Genomic DNA, 16,847 nt, shown 5'->3' on the forward strand with positions numbered 1-16,847 from the left:
CAGGATGTGTCCACCAATCTATAATTATGTTAGGATGCGTTTATATTGCTGACTATAAACTACCTTATATAAATACTATTTGCCGAAGTCAAGTGAAACAAATAATGGCTATATGCAATTTACTTATTATTTCATATATTATTTTTTTACATACGCCGGGATGGCAAATGACTCTACTCCACTTGATGGTAAGTGGTAGTAGAGTCCAAACGCGACGACGGCCAGTACAGTCGGGAAGAATGTTCTGAACTAGCCGTCCCCGCCTTGCCGGCCCGCAAGATGCCTCTTCACGCCTCGTTTGAAGGAACCCAGGTTGTAAGAGGAGGGGAACACGTGAGCTGGTAAGGAATTCCATTTTTTGGAAGTGCGACAAAGAAATGAGTTGCCAAATTTCTTTGTGCGCGATGGAATTGATATTACAGTTAGGCGGTGACATCGAGAGCCAACACGCGTAGACTTATGATGGAAGGGGGAAGCAGGAATAAGAGAGAATAATTCCTCAGAGCACTCGCCGTGATATAGTCGATAGATCTGATATCTTTTAATAAATAATTTTGTTTGATATTTTTCAATACTTTCTATTTTTTTATCAAAGTTAATAAAGTTAATAATACAACAAAAATACCAGAGAAAGCACAATTAGCACATATTAAATGTAAAATTGTATGTGTTTAAAAAAACAATACATTTTTTGAAATGCGGATCCCTAAAATATATGATTTAATAGAAGTCTTTAAACATTTTTAGTTTCTACAAACAAAATTCAATTAACGTATTTATTATTAGTGTACGTACTAAAATTCGTAAAAGTAAAATATTCACACGCAATTTTGTTGCGTGTGACGTAGTAATAAAGACGAAAATAGCATATAATAAATAATATCAAGATAAACTGCGCGAGATAAAATAAAATGAGTATGATTTATGAAATAAAATAATTGCTACGATACGAAGCGTTACATTTAAAAAATATGCTATTAAAATATTTCATATCTAATACACTTATATATTATATATATAAAATAAAACTCAAGAATCGTCTTTATGTAAATGAAATATTTATTTTAAAGAGAATTTATTTTAAAGTCAAAGTCAAATTAATTTAACATTAATTTTCATTGGTTGATGTTAGCCGATGACGTTGTATGCGACCAATGAGCTTTCTGCATTTAGTCAGACAAATGCTCATAATTACAGAAATTGAAATTTAAAAAAAACATAACATTACGTGTATATTTTGTCATTTCAGTCTGCAGATGAACTTGTCCCTGCATCATTAGATGCATGATATATTTGTAATTAGGTCAATGTATAAATGCTCTGATAAGCTTATTGCTTTATAATACTTTAATAGATATATATTTTTAATTATTTCATTAAGATCTACGATAGTGAGTCTAGCCTACATACTTTGAAGAATTATGATAAACCAAAAAATCATAACTCAAGTTTGCTAACATGCCATGGAGCAGATCTACTGTTCGTGATTTCGTTCGCATATCTGAAACACAACGGTAAACACAAAGTATACTTATATCAATTAAATATACAAAGAGCAAGCACTTGGTAGGGCTTTGTTGTGTTAAGCCCTTTTTTATTGAATAGGAAGGACGAGTATATGGGCTACCTGATAATAAGTGGTCACTAACGCCCATAGACATAGGTATTGTAAGAAATGTCAACCATCGCTTACATCACCAATGCTCCACCAACCTTAGGAACTAAGATGTTATGTCCCTTGTGCCTGTAATTACACTGGCTCACTCACCCTTCAAACCGTAACACAACAATAACAAGTACTGCTGTTTTGCGGTAGAATATCTGATGAGTAGGTGGTACCTACCCAGACGGGCTTGCACAAAGCTCTACAACCGTAAAACCCTTTAATAAAATGGGTGTTTGTGTCAGTGTAACTACAGGCACAAGGGTAACATCTTCGTTCCATAATTTGGTGGCGCATTGATGTATGCAATGGTTTATATTTCTTATATGTATATAAACGGTGACTGTTCATCACCAAGCTTGCCAGACAGCCTGCCTAATATAATAAAAAAGCACTTAACAAACATTGGTAGGATTGGCTCGTATATTGAACGATTTATGTTCCAAAAGCAATTGACATATATACAAATATTTGCACGTCTGTTCGCTGTCCAGATAAGAGCAGTTTAACTGGAAATTATTTATTGACGTTCTCCAGAACAGATTCCGAACGAAAACGTTTCATTTCGTTGTAAAACTTTATTTATATATCGAATTTTTTTACATTGAATGCATTAAATTAACGATTTCTATTAAATAACATTTTGATTTTTTTACATATGTATTTTTTTGAGATTGTCAGTGTCAGAAGTTAATGTATTGAATTAAATGTAAAGTTACCATCCGGTTCAGAATGCTGATTTCAATGAGAAGGAAACTCAGTAGTTTTTCACAACTTATTTACAGAGTTGTTTCAAACAACTACAATTACATTTATATAACTATGTATATATTGCCTGGAAATCAACAAACGTTAACTCAACGTTTTTTATCATTTATATACTCGTAATCTTGTGTTGAGTAAACCTTTATGTGACAAATAAATTGGGCTAAAGTAAATTTTTAAAATATAAAGAAGGTTTCAGACACACAATTCTTTTGATTTAATTGTAATAGTTTAATTTAGAAAATAATGTAAGCACTTTAGAAATTCGTTTTGAAAAAATAAATATATCGCTTCTTTATTTATTAAATATGAATGAATTAAACTTTCATTTCGTAAAAATTTTCAAAACATATCTAAGTTTAAATAAAACTGCATCAAAATACAACATGCTGTTTAGGAGAAGCAAGCAAATAAGCAGACAAAAGTGAAAAGCGACTTATAAACTAATACAGTTTATATATAATATAAAGGACTTTAAAGGAAAGGGCGGGTTTTAGGTAGAAAAAAGTAGCCGTAAGTAGTACTTGAGCTTAATTCATACTCAATTTTATCAAAATTGGACATTGTTTTAAACTTGCGTAACAGGCAGACAAAATTACTTTCGCATTTATAATATTATTAAAGATATAAATTCCAGATGCCCAGAAATTAATCTTTGCTATATCATTTTTTTCAATGCAGTCGATAGAATAATATACTTTGCTTGAATAAACGAATAATTTCTGAACGATTTTATTAACAATTCCGTGATTAATAATATATATTTTTTAAAGTATTGAGAATTATCGAACACCTCTTTTCTATATAACGGTAATCATTATTAATTTGTTATCAAAAATGACTTCACCGGTCAAATGTGACTAATAACAAAAATAATTTGGCAAACATTAATAATCATAAATAAGGATAATAGAAATAAAAGAATTAAGAGATATAAAAGCGAAAGTGAGTTTATTTGTTACGTTTTCACGTATTAACTACTCAATTGGACATCATGAAAATTTGCATATACGTCAGAGGGACAGAAAGGGTTATCTAGCTCCTGAACCCCCTTAACGTTTGTGCTCTATAATCCTGCAGAGTATGGTCACCGTGGCTGAAAACACGACTTCATTCCCAATAAATTATCTCCCAACAGCTACAGCAGTTACAGCTGTAAAATCATGGAATTTCCTGCCCCGTGGAATACAGCAAATAGAAATAAGTTGAAGCTATATTTTTAAAAGTCGTTGCAAATTTATTATTTATGAACATACTTATTTAATATTTATACTACATTATCTATGTTTGTGCTTATATATTATTTCATATATTATATATATGAGCTTGGAAATGATCACTCTAAGTGATAAGGCCGCTTTTGTATGCTTTTTAGTTTCGATGTTTTTTTGGAAGCGGTAATAAATTAATAAATAATCGTTTCAGCAAAAATAACTCATTTGGTTTATAAACAGCACCATCTATGTTCCTATACGGACACTACAGTACAGTTGTTTTCTTTAGAGAGTTTTAGACGTAAAATTGTAGATGTCGCTACTGATACTATAAGACGCTTATTTCGTATGTTTTGAATTTTTTTTTAATTCAGTTTAATGGATCTTCATGGGGGATATACACATAACTTAAAGGGATATCTTTATCATATTTACACTTCATATATTCGTTACGGACAAAATCTTCGCTGTTCACTGTTAGCTTTGCGCTTATATTTTTAACCAACATCAAAAAGTTATAAATTTGAACCGCACTGAACTTCTGAACATTTCGCGCGCAAAGCTAAAAATATATAATATAGTCTATTACAATCGGAGAAGAAGCAAAAGTAATCAAACCTGAGATTTACAAACTGCATACGATTTTCTAATACTGACGCTGTTTTATGCACTACGAACATTTCTCGATTAATTTACCTTTATTTATAATACAACACTATTCCACTTAACTATTTATAACCATATTAATTTAACTTTCGAAGTTCCGATTACATTTTTTCGCAAATCCACAGTGAATAGATAATCATAGATTATTCAAGATATCATGTCAATTCGGTGTCAAAGTTGTTTATCCGGGTTTAATCCTCTTGTGGTTGGTATAGGCTATGTGTACTTACCCGATGTGAAGTGGCAACATGTGCGAGCCCATGCGCGGGAGTGGGTCGTTCGTCGCTCGACTCGTCGCCTGATCGCTCGCCGGTAAAGACCGAGTCGTGTGACACTGACAGTCCGCTGCCGTAAGCGCCGTCTCTGTGAGTAAAAAATACTTTAGACTTTTGTCTCTCCTACGTACCACGCTTAGGATATTTATTATACAAACTACACACTTTTTACGATTTAATATTTAAATAATATTAATTTTATATGAGTTTTAATATTTCTGTTTTTAAATGTCATCGAAATAATATTTTTCAGTTGTAATTTTTTTAGATCATTGTTTTTAAGTGAAAACTACTTTAAGAGTACAAATAATTTAAACATTGTGGAAATTAATGAGGATAATAATGATCTAAATTTTTGTTTGTATATAAACAGTTTATACAAATAATATTAGTGTATTTTAACTATTATTTATTTAAATTAGGATGTTTTAATAGTTTTACCGAGTTTGCGATACTGTGTATTTTGATGAATAAAAAGCTATATAATAAAAATGGGATATAATTATTATTTAAGGAATAATTATTATTACTTCTGACGGTCCGGTTGGCGTTTATTTATTATCATTGGTAGATACTTTCCTTTCACGCCGAAGACTGTGGGTTCGATTCCCACACAGGACAGACATTTGTGTCCATCAACATGTCTGTTTGTCCTGAGTCTGGGTATAATTATCTATATAAGTATATATTTACAAAAGAAAAGTAGTATATGTAGTATATCAGTTGTCTGGTTTCCATAGTACAAGCTCTGCTTAGTATGGGATCAGATGGCCGTGTGTGAATAATGTTCCAGAATATATTATTATATTATATTTATTACTTGAAGTGCCAATAGATTTGGAAATTGGACAAATATATTTGACTGTTTCAAGTTTTCACTTCTATCGTCAGTCAAGTTTTTAGCGTTAAATAAAATTCCTAGAAATAGAAGTATAACGTAATCACTCACTTTCTTCTCGTGTGTCGCTCAGCGTCCAACAGCTCACTGGTTGAGCTACTCTTTGGGTCGGGCGAGCTATCTGCGCGTGCGCGTCGCTTAAACATACGCCGCAAGCCGCGCAAAAACCGACCTGTGCGCCCTTCGCCTGAAAAGACAAAAAAAAATTTTTTTAACCGCTCGGCTCATTCTATGAGCCGAGCTTGATAAATTGTGACACGTGGATCTTAACCGCTGAAAAAAACATCTTAACAAAAGAAAAAGACCATTAGTGGTACATTTACTTTTTTACTACTGACAACAATGTTTACATTCGAGATACCAGGATAGCAGGAGGGCCTTGAAGATTAGTCTAATAGGTCACGTGACTTACCATGAGTATTGGTTTCGGCGTGCGGCGGTCGGTAGGGCGGCTCGAGGGAGCCTTCGCGCACGCACGACATCAGCCCCGCGCCGCCGCCTCCGCCCGACATCCGCACTGCCTGGAATCAAGTGGGAAAATCTTAATGCTGGTAAAGAATTTCAGGTGGAAGAAACTGTTGGACAGAAATGAGTAACTACTTCATGTATTTGGATTGGAGAATGAATTAGCTTCACTAAGATAAGCCTATGTTATAGGCGGACGGGCAAATGGGCCACCTGATAGTAAGTGGTCACCACAGACACCCATATTACCATTTTTTACATTGGCGATGTAAGAAGTATTAACTATTCCTTACATAGGCAATTTTCCACCAACCTAGGAAACTAAGATGTTATGTCCTTTGTGCCTGTAGTTACACTGGCACACTTAGGGTCAGTGTGCCAGTGTGTCAAACCGGAACGAAAGCATTTAGCCAGCGATGGGATATTTATAGACTGTTATTTTCTTTATTAATTTAATTGTATATAAGTAACTATATGTAATAAAATGATCACAAAAAAGTCAGATACTACTGGGCTTCTTGTTAATGGAAAATATATTCGAAGCCGGTGGTAACTTTGAATAAATCTTGTAAAATGACGAATGATTTTAATTAATAATAGTTTTCGAATATAACTAATGTGACTGTGTGATATAGGACAGGTGAGAAATGAAATAAAATGTCAAAATGTAAGGCTAAGTTGTTCCAAATCTTCCAAAAGAACTGACATCTGTTGTTTATTAAAATTTTCTTATTCCAACAATTCATTTTCCTGCAATTTGCATAAATGTTATTTTCAAGTGTTTCCTAATTGTATCATTACATTACTTTTATTTCAAGAAATTTTCTGTGCATTTAGAGTAAATTGTTTTCCTTTTTTCTTCAATTTTCAGGTTGAGAAACTCGTATAATTGCATTCCGAGTGCTTTTCTTAATTGATGCCTTAACTTTCCAGACCCTTCGAAGAGTTCCAAGTCACTTAAATTGTTTTTTTTTTTTTGTATAAATTATATATAAGACTTGCGCTTTAAGCTGGCTTCGCTCGCGACATAATTCAAGAATACTAAGTGCCAATGTTCGCAGCTCTTTCTTCAAATCTAAAGGATTTTTATACAAACTCTTATCTCCCCCTGTATCCTTAGTGTGTAAAATGAACCCGTATGCAAATTTTCATGGTGCTAGCCCCAGTAGTTTGAACTGTGCGTTTATGTGTCAGTTAGTCAGTTATTCTTTTATATGTATACATTTTAGTAACTTTATGATTAATATAATATACTTCTGGCTATTTTATAACAATTTACCGTATATAGTTTTAATTATAAGACATCCAATCAAAATAAATAAAAGCTACTATTACAACCGACAAAAATAATTTAAGTCAAAACCCACTTTAAATGTATAATCAAAATATAGTATTGGGTGTTTTAATCAAGTCCTAATTAGAAATAAAGGTTACAGAAACAAAGATAACAACATGAACGCGAGGGTAAACGCATGGACGCATGTATCCAATAGAATCCACGTTACAAGGTCAGGACTCTGTTTACCGCAGGCGAAGGTCAAGGGCACGGCAACGATCGATACGGATGCTGCGTGCAACAGGGATGGTAGGTACAGGAATAGTCCTAGAGCAATAAGGATAGAATGCGTCAGCGATAGGGATTCCTCTCCATTTTCCAGCAATGACACTGGGTGTAACGTTACAGAGCATTATTGTTACGGCTAAATTGACACAGTGTCGGTTAAATGGGAAAGCAATAAACGATCAGGAACAGAATATTGAATGTTCATATTATTTCTTTGTCTTACATATAAATATCCAGACGTCCCGACTTCGAGAGTTTTTAAAATTAATATGTAATTTATTTGGATATTGATTTATATTTTATATAGGTAGGCAGATGAGCAAATGGGCCACCTGATGGTAAGTGATCACCAACCATCGCTTACATCGCCAATGCGCCACCAACCTTGGGAACTAAGATGTTATGTCCATTGTGCCTGTAATAACACTGGCTCACTCACCCTTCAAACAACAATACTGCTGACCCAGACGAACTTGCACAAGGCCCTACCACCAGTAAAAATATTGAGCTATTTATAATCATTCAACTAAAGTTATTCGTTATTTTTTTTAAACATAAATATTTTTTGCTACTAATTTTGTATAAAAGATATGCCACTGATTTTTCTAAATACATTTTAAAGACATACAAATTACTTAAATAAAGCGTACGTGCATCTATTATAGTTTTGGCATCCATCAGCGACAATATTCTCCCCGAATACATTGGAAATAATAATAATTCATTCCAAAATCTAAACGCAACATATTAACATACAAACTATTTCATATGAACTAAAATAATATGAAAGCTCCATATTAAGGAGAGTACCTCTTTATAATATTAGAAAGACTAGAAAGCATGCTTTATCCTAGTAAAGATAAATTTCGAGAGCGTAATGTTCCGATTATTAGAAACACAACAGACCATTTATATCAATATAATGATCATAAAAAATAAAAAAAAGCCGAGATGGCCTAGTGGTTAGAACGCGTGAATCTTAACCGATGATCGTGGGTTCAAACCCAGGCAAGCACCACTGAATTTTCATGTGCTTAATTTGTGTTTATAATTCATCTCGTGCTTGACGGTGAAGGAAAACATCGTGAGGAAACCTGCATGTGTCTGATTTCATTGAAATTCTGCCACATGTGTATTCTACCAACCCGCATTGGAGCAGCGTGGTGGAATAAGCTCCAAACCTTCTCCTCAAAAAAAAAAAAAAGGGAGAGGAGGCCTTAGCCCAGCAGTGGGACATTAACAGGCTGTTACTGTTAATGATCATATCAGATGTGATAACCGCCAAACAGATTACACCTGTAGTGTAGACATCTTGTGTATTGCTATTAAAACTTTTTTTTAGTATTCCTAATTTATGCAATTTTTACCTAAGTCTTCATCGTATATAGGAGTACCTATGTGGGTCAAGGCGACTATGTAGGTCCCAAGTAATCGTAGCAGTAATTAACATTGGACTTGCAAATCAACTTTTCAAATAACCTAGAAGTTTCTTTAATGAATGAGAAACCTTCGGCCCAGTAGTTCGAATATATGAATTTTAAACAAAGATTGCAAGTTCAAATCCGGGCAATATACCATCAAACTTATGTTTATCATCTTGGCTCAGCGGTGAAGGAAAGCGTGTTGTCGGATGAAAATCTGCCACATGTGTACCCGTATTGGAAAAGCGTGGTGGAATGAGCTCATTCTCCTCAAAAGGAGAGGAGGCCATAGCCCAGCAGTTTGACTTTAGCGTGCTTTTACTATGCAATAGATTTGTAAACTAAGCTTGTGATCATTTACATATGAGAAAAAGTGTATATTTACAGAAAACTATGAATGTTCGTTATTCGACCTCCGCTTATACATTATTTTGACAAATATATCTACAAAACGTGGGCAATGGAAGATAAGTTTGCTATATAACACCCAGGTGTGGAAGATCAGGTGCAAGCTCGAAAGGTCCACTTAATTTTAAGAGCAATTTACTCGACTAAGCTTGTTTAAGAACTTATTATCGTAATTGCTTTGTATCAACGAAATTGCGAACCAATTAATAGGGATTTTCTTCTAAATTAATTGAGTCATTAATTATTGTTAAAATGATCGCAAATTAACATTAAATTTGAACAATTACGAAAGTTATATACTATGTGAATTATGTAAGTTTTGAATATTTAATTATAACCAGCTATTGTAATATTTTCATAACAATGATTCACGATCAATGTCATTGATTGTTCCAGTCTAGATCACATTTAAATTTATCAAAGTGATGATACTTCAATGTGTAATGTATCTTTAGGTTAGAACAGCTATACTCAACCGGGGTTTTGTGGACGGCCCACCTGACGTTTCTTTATTTTCAACTATTTTAAATTTCAAAGGTATTTATTAACACCTAAATAATTTGAATTAAACAGCCACTTGTAGCCACGGACAATGCAAAACCTATTCAAATTATTTATTTGCAAAGTTTTAGGTTCACTTTTGAAGGTACAATCGTTAACATCCCGCCACGACAACCATAAGATGGTATGCAAATGTCATATGTCTATGGTATCATAAATTACGTACAAAGCGCGTGCGCTTTCAACGCGACACATCCCACGCACATTATATTATATTTTTGAAATCATTACCTATGAAATAATTAGCTAAATATTTTTTGGTTGCGGCCCACTAACACCATGACTGACGCGTGTTTGTGGCCCCTATAAAGAAAAGGTTTAGTATGGCTGGGCTAGAAATATTACGACACTAGATTAAGCTCTTATGGTTTATAGCAAGCGACTAAAATATTCGATAGCAAAAGATTCGTCACCACTAAAACTATGCAAATATCATAAAGAATTCAACAAATATATTCAGACAAATGCGCACTTCATGCAAACTAGAATGGACAGAGATGTAATTCTAACTTTAAAAAAAAACATTACCGCCCGTTGCTCTAGTGGCTACCTTATAAGGCTGCAGGATCCTATGTCCTGAGTTCGAACCCCGATAATTCTCAGTAGCAGCCAGCAGCCATTGTTTGGAAGTTCCGAGTGATTACTTTCCCCTCCTTCCGATTCCAATCTCTTACGGCCGTGTTAGATTGCCAACCCATAATTATGAGAGTGTAGGAAAAGTGCTCTTATATTTGTGCCTATTATATGTCCCGCGCCATTAGTTGGTCTGTATCGGTTATGAAGTTCTACTAGTGGTAGGGCTTTGTGCAAGCTCGTCTGGGTAGGTACCACCCACCCACTCATAAGATATTCTACCGCACAACAGCAGTTCTTGGTATTGTTGTGTCCGGTTTGAAGGATGAGTGAGTCAGTGTACTGGCAGGCACAAGGGACGTAACGTCTTAGTTCCCAATGTTGGTGGCGCATTGGCGACGACTTAACATCAGGTGGCCCATATGTCCCCATCATGAGGATATATCATTATCCCTAAATATAACACCACTCATTTGTATTCATTCTACAGCAAAAAAATTAATACTTGAGATTATCTTACAGGTAAGCCAGTAGTTTTCAACGAGATCCGTCTCGGTAAAGTGTTTTAGTTTCAGTGGCTTCGCTCGGTAACTAATATAAGGATCAGTCCTTATTCTGTTTCCTATTATTAACGCCCTGTGAATCGTTTTAAGTAGAAATGTCTGGCTATAAGTCACTTATTCAAAGGTCGATAGAGGAATTTCTATTCTCTCGTATCTTATTATTTATGTACTAACCAAGTTCAAAAGAATAAATATTATAAATAAGGAAGATGTTTTGAGAACCGTCTCTGAATAAGATATTTCTTCCAACCTAGAGTGTGCCACACAATTATATATGGCAAGTACAGTCAATATTATAAATTATTTTATGCATTACATTTATATATATTTTATAAATTAAAAAAGTGTTAAGAAAATAAAATAAAATAGATTATTTCTAACTCTTAAACCATAAGCAAATGTTGCAACAAAATACAAGAAACATATACATGATAGAGAATAGATTCCATTATAATAGGAAGCTCACTGCATCTAATAATTATAAGTGTTTCAAAAAGTTTTACCTAGAACGTTTAGGGGATGATTATTTATACAATTCTATGTCTTCTTTTGCATATTAAATCACTGACTGACTGCCTCGTTGGTCTAGTGGCTTGATGTAAGGCCGCAGACCCGGAGGTTCTGGGTTCAATTTCCAGGTCGGGCCAATAAAAAGATATTGGGTTTTTTCTGTCAGAAAATTCTCAGTTGCAGCCCTGAAAACTCTGAAAGTTGAAAGTGTGTACACTCCCGTCCCTCGGAAAGCACGCAAAGCCGTTGGTACTTCGCCTGAACTCTTTCCGGTCGTGGCGGATTGCCGTCCCATCGGATTATGAGAGTTAAGGAATAGAGATTGCACCTGTGTTTACGCATACACTTGTGCACTATATCTCTTGCGTATTGGCTGCTCTCTTGAGATTGGCCGCCGTGGCCGAAATCGGTCTGGAGGTCATTATTATTATAAAACCAATGACAAAAGAAAGAGAGAACTTACATCACAGAAGCACCATTTATAAGTTAGTCCTAACGTGTTTTAGTCCTGTTAATTGTTAACTTTTCAAATAATTTCGAATAAAAAAAATTATTGAAATCATTAAAAAGTGCGCTGACAGCGCTTTTATTTACATAAAACGTCAATTAATACACTTCAATCCTATTCTGTAAATTCCAAACGGTATTAATAATAGAAATCTTCAATCCTGTTTTATTCACGCGATCTATACTTTAATATTAATTTCATAATGTAGCGACGTTCCATCACACGCATGACATTCATCACGCTAGATATTGTAATAGTTTAATGATCTGTTTAACTTAATTTGAATAATGTATCTATTATAAAATACATCTGATTTTCGTTTTGTATTCTTAAATGTATTTTTTACATAATACTAGTAAATTAACTCAATATTAGTGTAATAATTGCGTAAATGATTAGATTTTTTATTAATAAACATAATATATAAATACATTATAATGCAGTTATAATAATTTTAAACTAATTATTTTAATAATTGAATCAAGCTAAAATGTATTAAAAAAATTATATTAAAAATACAAATGGATTTGAAAAACGATGAGGCTTTAAAATTGTTGGTTTTTTTTTTTAATATTATAACATTATTGTTTATAATTATTGACAATATAAGTTTATTCTTGGCTTTGATCCTTGACACAAAGGAACAAACAGCAATATTCATTAAGTTGTGTTCCAGTTTAAAGGGTGAGCGAGTAAGGAGCCCAATTCTACTAACAAATTGTCACTTTATCGCAATCGAGTCGAAGCGTGATCGTTGCCGTTTATCCGTTTTCCTATTCTTTAATTCAATTATCGATTATTGCCATAACAGTTAAAAAATAAGTTAAATTTTGACGTATCGTTATATGTTAACTTACTAAATTAACGTTCAATTTTTACATAAATGAAAGACAGTGAATATTTACTATAAATCATTATAAAGATCAAACTATAACAGAGAATGTTTTTGGGATTACGCGGTAGTATTGGTACTGTGAGACGTAAACCACCGAGTATGTACTGCTGGTTAGATTATGTAATTGAATATATAATAAATTTACATAAACTAATTGAGTACTTTCAAAAAAACATTGTTATAGAGCGATGTAAAATGCATGCAACGTCATCTTTTGATGAAAAAATAAATTAAAATGATATTTGGCATAATGTGTTTCGATCTTGAACAGAGACATTTGAAAAAAACCTTTATTTTGTAGTTTTAAAATCTCGACAACTGATTACAAATTAATGTCAATGCTGGTAATTTACTTTTACACCTCCCGTGATTGTAGGCTATAGGATATACTGCGAATGTTAACATGATGAGTGTCTTTGTGCAAGCCACTTTGTATGAGTAGCCACCAAGATATTCTACCGCTAAATAGCAATATTTAGTGTTGCCGTGTTCCGGTTTTAAGGGTGAGTGAGCCAGTTTAACTACAGGTGGGACATAACATATTAGTTCCCAAGGTGGGTGGCAACGTAAGGGATGGTTAATCATAGTCTATGGTAGTGGTAACTTGCCACCAGGTGGCCAATTCGCTCGTCCGCTCATCGCATTTCCAATTTACTCGTCCGTCTACATATTTTATAAAAAAATATTCCTAACGTTTAAAATGTTAAATATCGTAATAATAAAACTATTTCATAATGCATAATACTCTTATATTGATTAACACAAGAATAAACTTTTCAGTAACACATTATGTTCCCGTTATCAGAATAAATTGATTTAAAATTCAAATTACACTGAAATATCATCAGTTTTCTCTTGCTCTAGAAGTCTTCGTTGAATTAATTGACCAAGAAAAAATATCTCTCGATTAAACAATTAGATCGAATTGTCCAAGCCTTGAGCCATTTTACGCCAATGTATAGTTATCTATATGTACAAGCGAAATACAACTCATCACGAGATCTCTTAAACTATGCGCCCGATTGTCTTGAATTTTTTTACAGTTACTCCATCCCCGACGTAGATGCTCATTAAGAACGGATTTTACGCAAATCTTATCCAAAATACATTTTCCTACCCGTAAGAAGCCGGGACGATTAGCGAGTCCAAGTATAGAAACAGACTGACTTTGCGTTTTAAACCGTTTACAGTCATTTTAAGATATACCCTTAACTTTAAGAAGAAGAAATACCGTTTATATAATACAATATACCGCTCATGTTTAAAATACTGTTTATATACATTTAAAACAATTAAATTACAATATATAAATATTAAAACAACGTATTTCGGTCACGAATCGCTTATTTGAACGCCAATTCCGACCTTCAACGTTGGTTGCCCTTTACTACGTTTGTTAAATGAGGAAATGCGTTACTTACCCGCTAGCTCAGGGGTTTGTTTCGACACCGGCAGCCATAGTTACCGGCGGCCCCGACACAACCTGTAAAAACATTTCTTTTAGACAACACACCACAATAGGAAGTAACGCTAACATAGTTTTTCTAAATTTTTTTTTGGTTAATATCGCTAGGCTGGAAACTGATTATTACAATTATAAAATTTCACAGCATTTTACAATTTTTGTACATTGATATAATTGTTCGAATAAAACGGTTAGCTACATATAGTATGAATAATTTTGTTTCTAAAGATCCTTAAGAAGATCCTCCATGACTTAAGAAAATTTTAGTGAAATAATAAAAGAAATGTAAACTGCAAAAAGATAACAAGTTATAGTATTTCAAATGCATATAACGGTGGTAGGGCTTTGTGCAAGCTTGTCTGGGTAGGTACCACCCACTCATCAGATATTCTACCGCAAAACAGCAGTACTTGTTATTGTTGTGTTCCGGTTTGAACAGCGAGTGAGCCAGTGTAATTACAGGCACAAGGGATATAACATCTTAGTTCCTAAGGTTGGTGGCGCATTGGCTATGTAAGCTATGGTTGACATTTCTTACAATGCCAATGTTTAAGGGCGTTTGGTGACCACTTACCATCAGGTGCCCCATATGCTCGTCCGCCGTCCTATTCTATAAAACAAAATATAATAACTAAGTTCACTATTCTGCTTTAATAACATATTCCACGAAGCTGTTGAATGTAATGTAATATATTCAGTTAAAGGAATTTTTGCGTCACGCAATTCGAATTACGAATTCAAACCGTTGGTGGTATCTTTTGTCTCTTCTCGTTCTCTTACTAAATAATTTACAAAACGTTTTTCGTTAAAATTAACCGACTTAATAAAAGTTATTTCCTTCTAGAGACAGTATTTAAGTAGACAAGATAGGCTCGGATTAAGGGAAAGCATTTTGTTTTGAATACAATAATGTTTGTTATAAATGAATAAATACATAAAAAATATATTGACAAAAATGTTAAAATCGTAATCTCGTATCGTAATCGTATCGTAAATTACTTGTGAAAAAAAATGGGAATTCATTATAAAGGTTATTAATATTATTTAAAGCTATAAATACTTTTAAAATGGTTTAAATGAAAAGTAAATTGAAGGCTATTAATATATCGATGTTAATACGATAGACGTTAAATCTGAAAGCGCCATTTAAAAAAAAAGATTGAAACCTTTGAGGCTTAATTTAGAGATTTTTGAGGACGAGAACTCTCGAGAGATTTCATTATATTTTATAAACAGACCCGCAGAATAATTGGAAAGTGAATCCGTAATGAATTTCTAAACCATTGAAATACAAATTTAGTGGGATAAAGAGTCCTACGTAATTGAATTAATTTTTACGCTTGCTTGGCGTCTGAACTTGGAATTGAATTAAAAGTATGAACAATTTATTTAAGTTTACATAATAAAAAATATCTAACCATGTTACAACACATTATCATTTAGATTTTTTCTTTATATAAAAAAAAATTTCGACTGTTATAAACTCAAGAAAACGTTTTTATTAATGATATAAATTTAAAAAAAGAACAGAATTGACAGAAGTTTGACTTTAACTCTAATTTAAACGATTAAGTCCAAAAAAATAGCACAATCCAACAAATAAAGCAAATTGTTTCACTTAATGCGTTAGAAAAAGTGCGGAAACATGATTTGAAACCTTGAACTTCAATAGATTACATCTAAGAAATCAAAACAATTACAATACAGTTTATAATGAACCGTATTCAATTGTAATAAGAGTTATAAATAAACTATCAGACAAGTTCAATGGCTGGAACAAAAAACGAAGAGCATAAACCTTGGTCTCATATAACGCTATTGTACTCCGATGATTGCACATTGGTTTTTATTTAAAATGCCGATGCTAAAGATATTATAGCAATATTTTTTGCTGAGTTTTAAAAACTAGCTGTCATAGTGATATCAGAAGCAAGAATAAATGTACTTCATTGCTTTGTTTTATGAATGGTTGTTTTCTTGCCTATAATTATTTCTGCATATTTTAAGTACAGTACATTAAATGGTGTAAGTATAACACAGTGCAAATGCAACTGTAATTTTTAACTGTTGTTTAAATTTTGGTTTTTCGTTTTTTGGTTTCCAGTTATTTAAACAGGAAATCATAACGGTAGCTTTAGTTAAAGAAATCATTTTAACACGTGTTTAATTTTGATAAACTTAAAAAGAAAAGTTATTTGTTGTGTGTATAGAAAATCTTTGTTTTTTTATTTCAGATTATTATTAACGTAAAGGTAAAATTCACTGGGATTTTTTTTCTTTGATAGATTTCTTTAATCAAAAACATGGTCCGCTCGACCACACGCACGAAGGTCGAAAGGTAATTTCAAAGTAACTTCATTATGTTTTTCAACAATGGCTGCGTATTACGACACTGATTCGTTGGTTTTATGTTTTCGTAACATTTTTTGCGAC

General features: G+C 33.1%; 2 protein-coding genes across 3 annotated transcripts in view; one reads left to right on the forward strand and one right to left on the reverse strand.

Annotated features, from left to right (window-relative positions):
- LOC126776758 (yemanuclein) overlaps nucleotides 1–16,847 on the forward strand; it is a 425,903-nt gene that overhangs the window by 180,336 nt on the left and 228,720 nt on the right. The gene's annotated exons all lie outside the window — the stretch shown is intronic.
- LOC126776736 (uncharacterized) overlaps nucleotides 1–16,847 on the reverse strand; it is a 129,761-nt gene that overhangs the window by 57,063 nt on the left and 55,851 nt on the right. Inside the window, exons 2-5 of one of the 2 annotated variants that reach the window (XM_050499447.1) lie at nucleotides 14,371–14,432; nucleotides 5,894–6,002; nucleotides 5,533–5,668; nucleotides 4,539–4,671 (exon numbers count right to left, since the gene is read on the reverse strand). In XM_050499447.1, the coding sequence (XP_050355404.1) occupies nucleotides 4,539–4,671; nucleotides 5,533–5,668; nucleotides 5,894–5,993 (369 nt within the window). In that variant the 5' untranslated portion in view covers nucleotides 5,994–6,002; nucleotides 14,371–14,432. The remainder of the gene's footprint in view (nucleotides 1–4,538; nucleotides 4,672–5,532; nucleotides 5,669–5,893; nucleotides 6,003–14,370; nucleotides 14,433–16,847) is intronic. The other variant, XM_050499448.1, reaches the window with a different exon arrangement.

This window comes from Nymphalis io, chromosome 21, assembly GCF_905147045.1.
Source record: "Nymphalis io chromosome 21, ilAglIoxx1.1, whole genome shotgun sequence".
In the NCBI taxonomy this organism is placed as follows: Eukaryota; Metazoa; Arthropoda; class Insecta; order Lepidoptera; family Nymphalidae; genus Nymphalis; species Nymphalis io.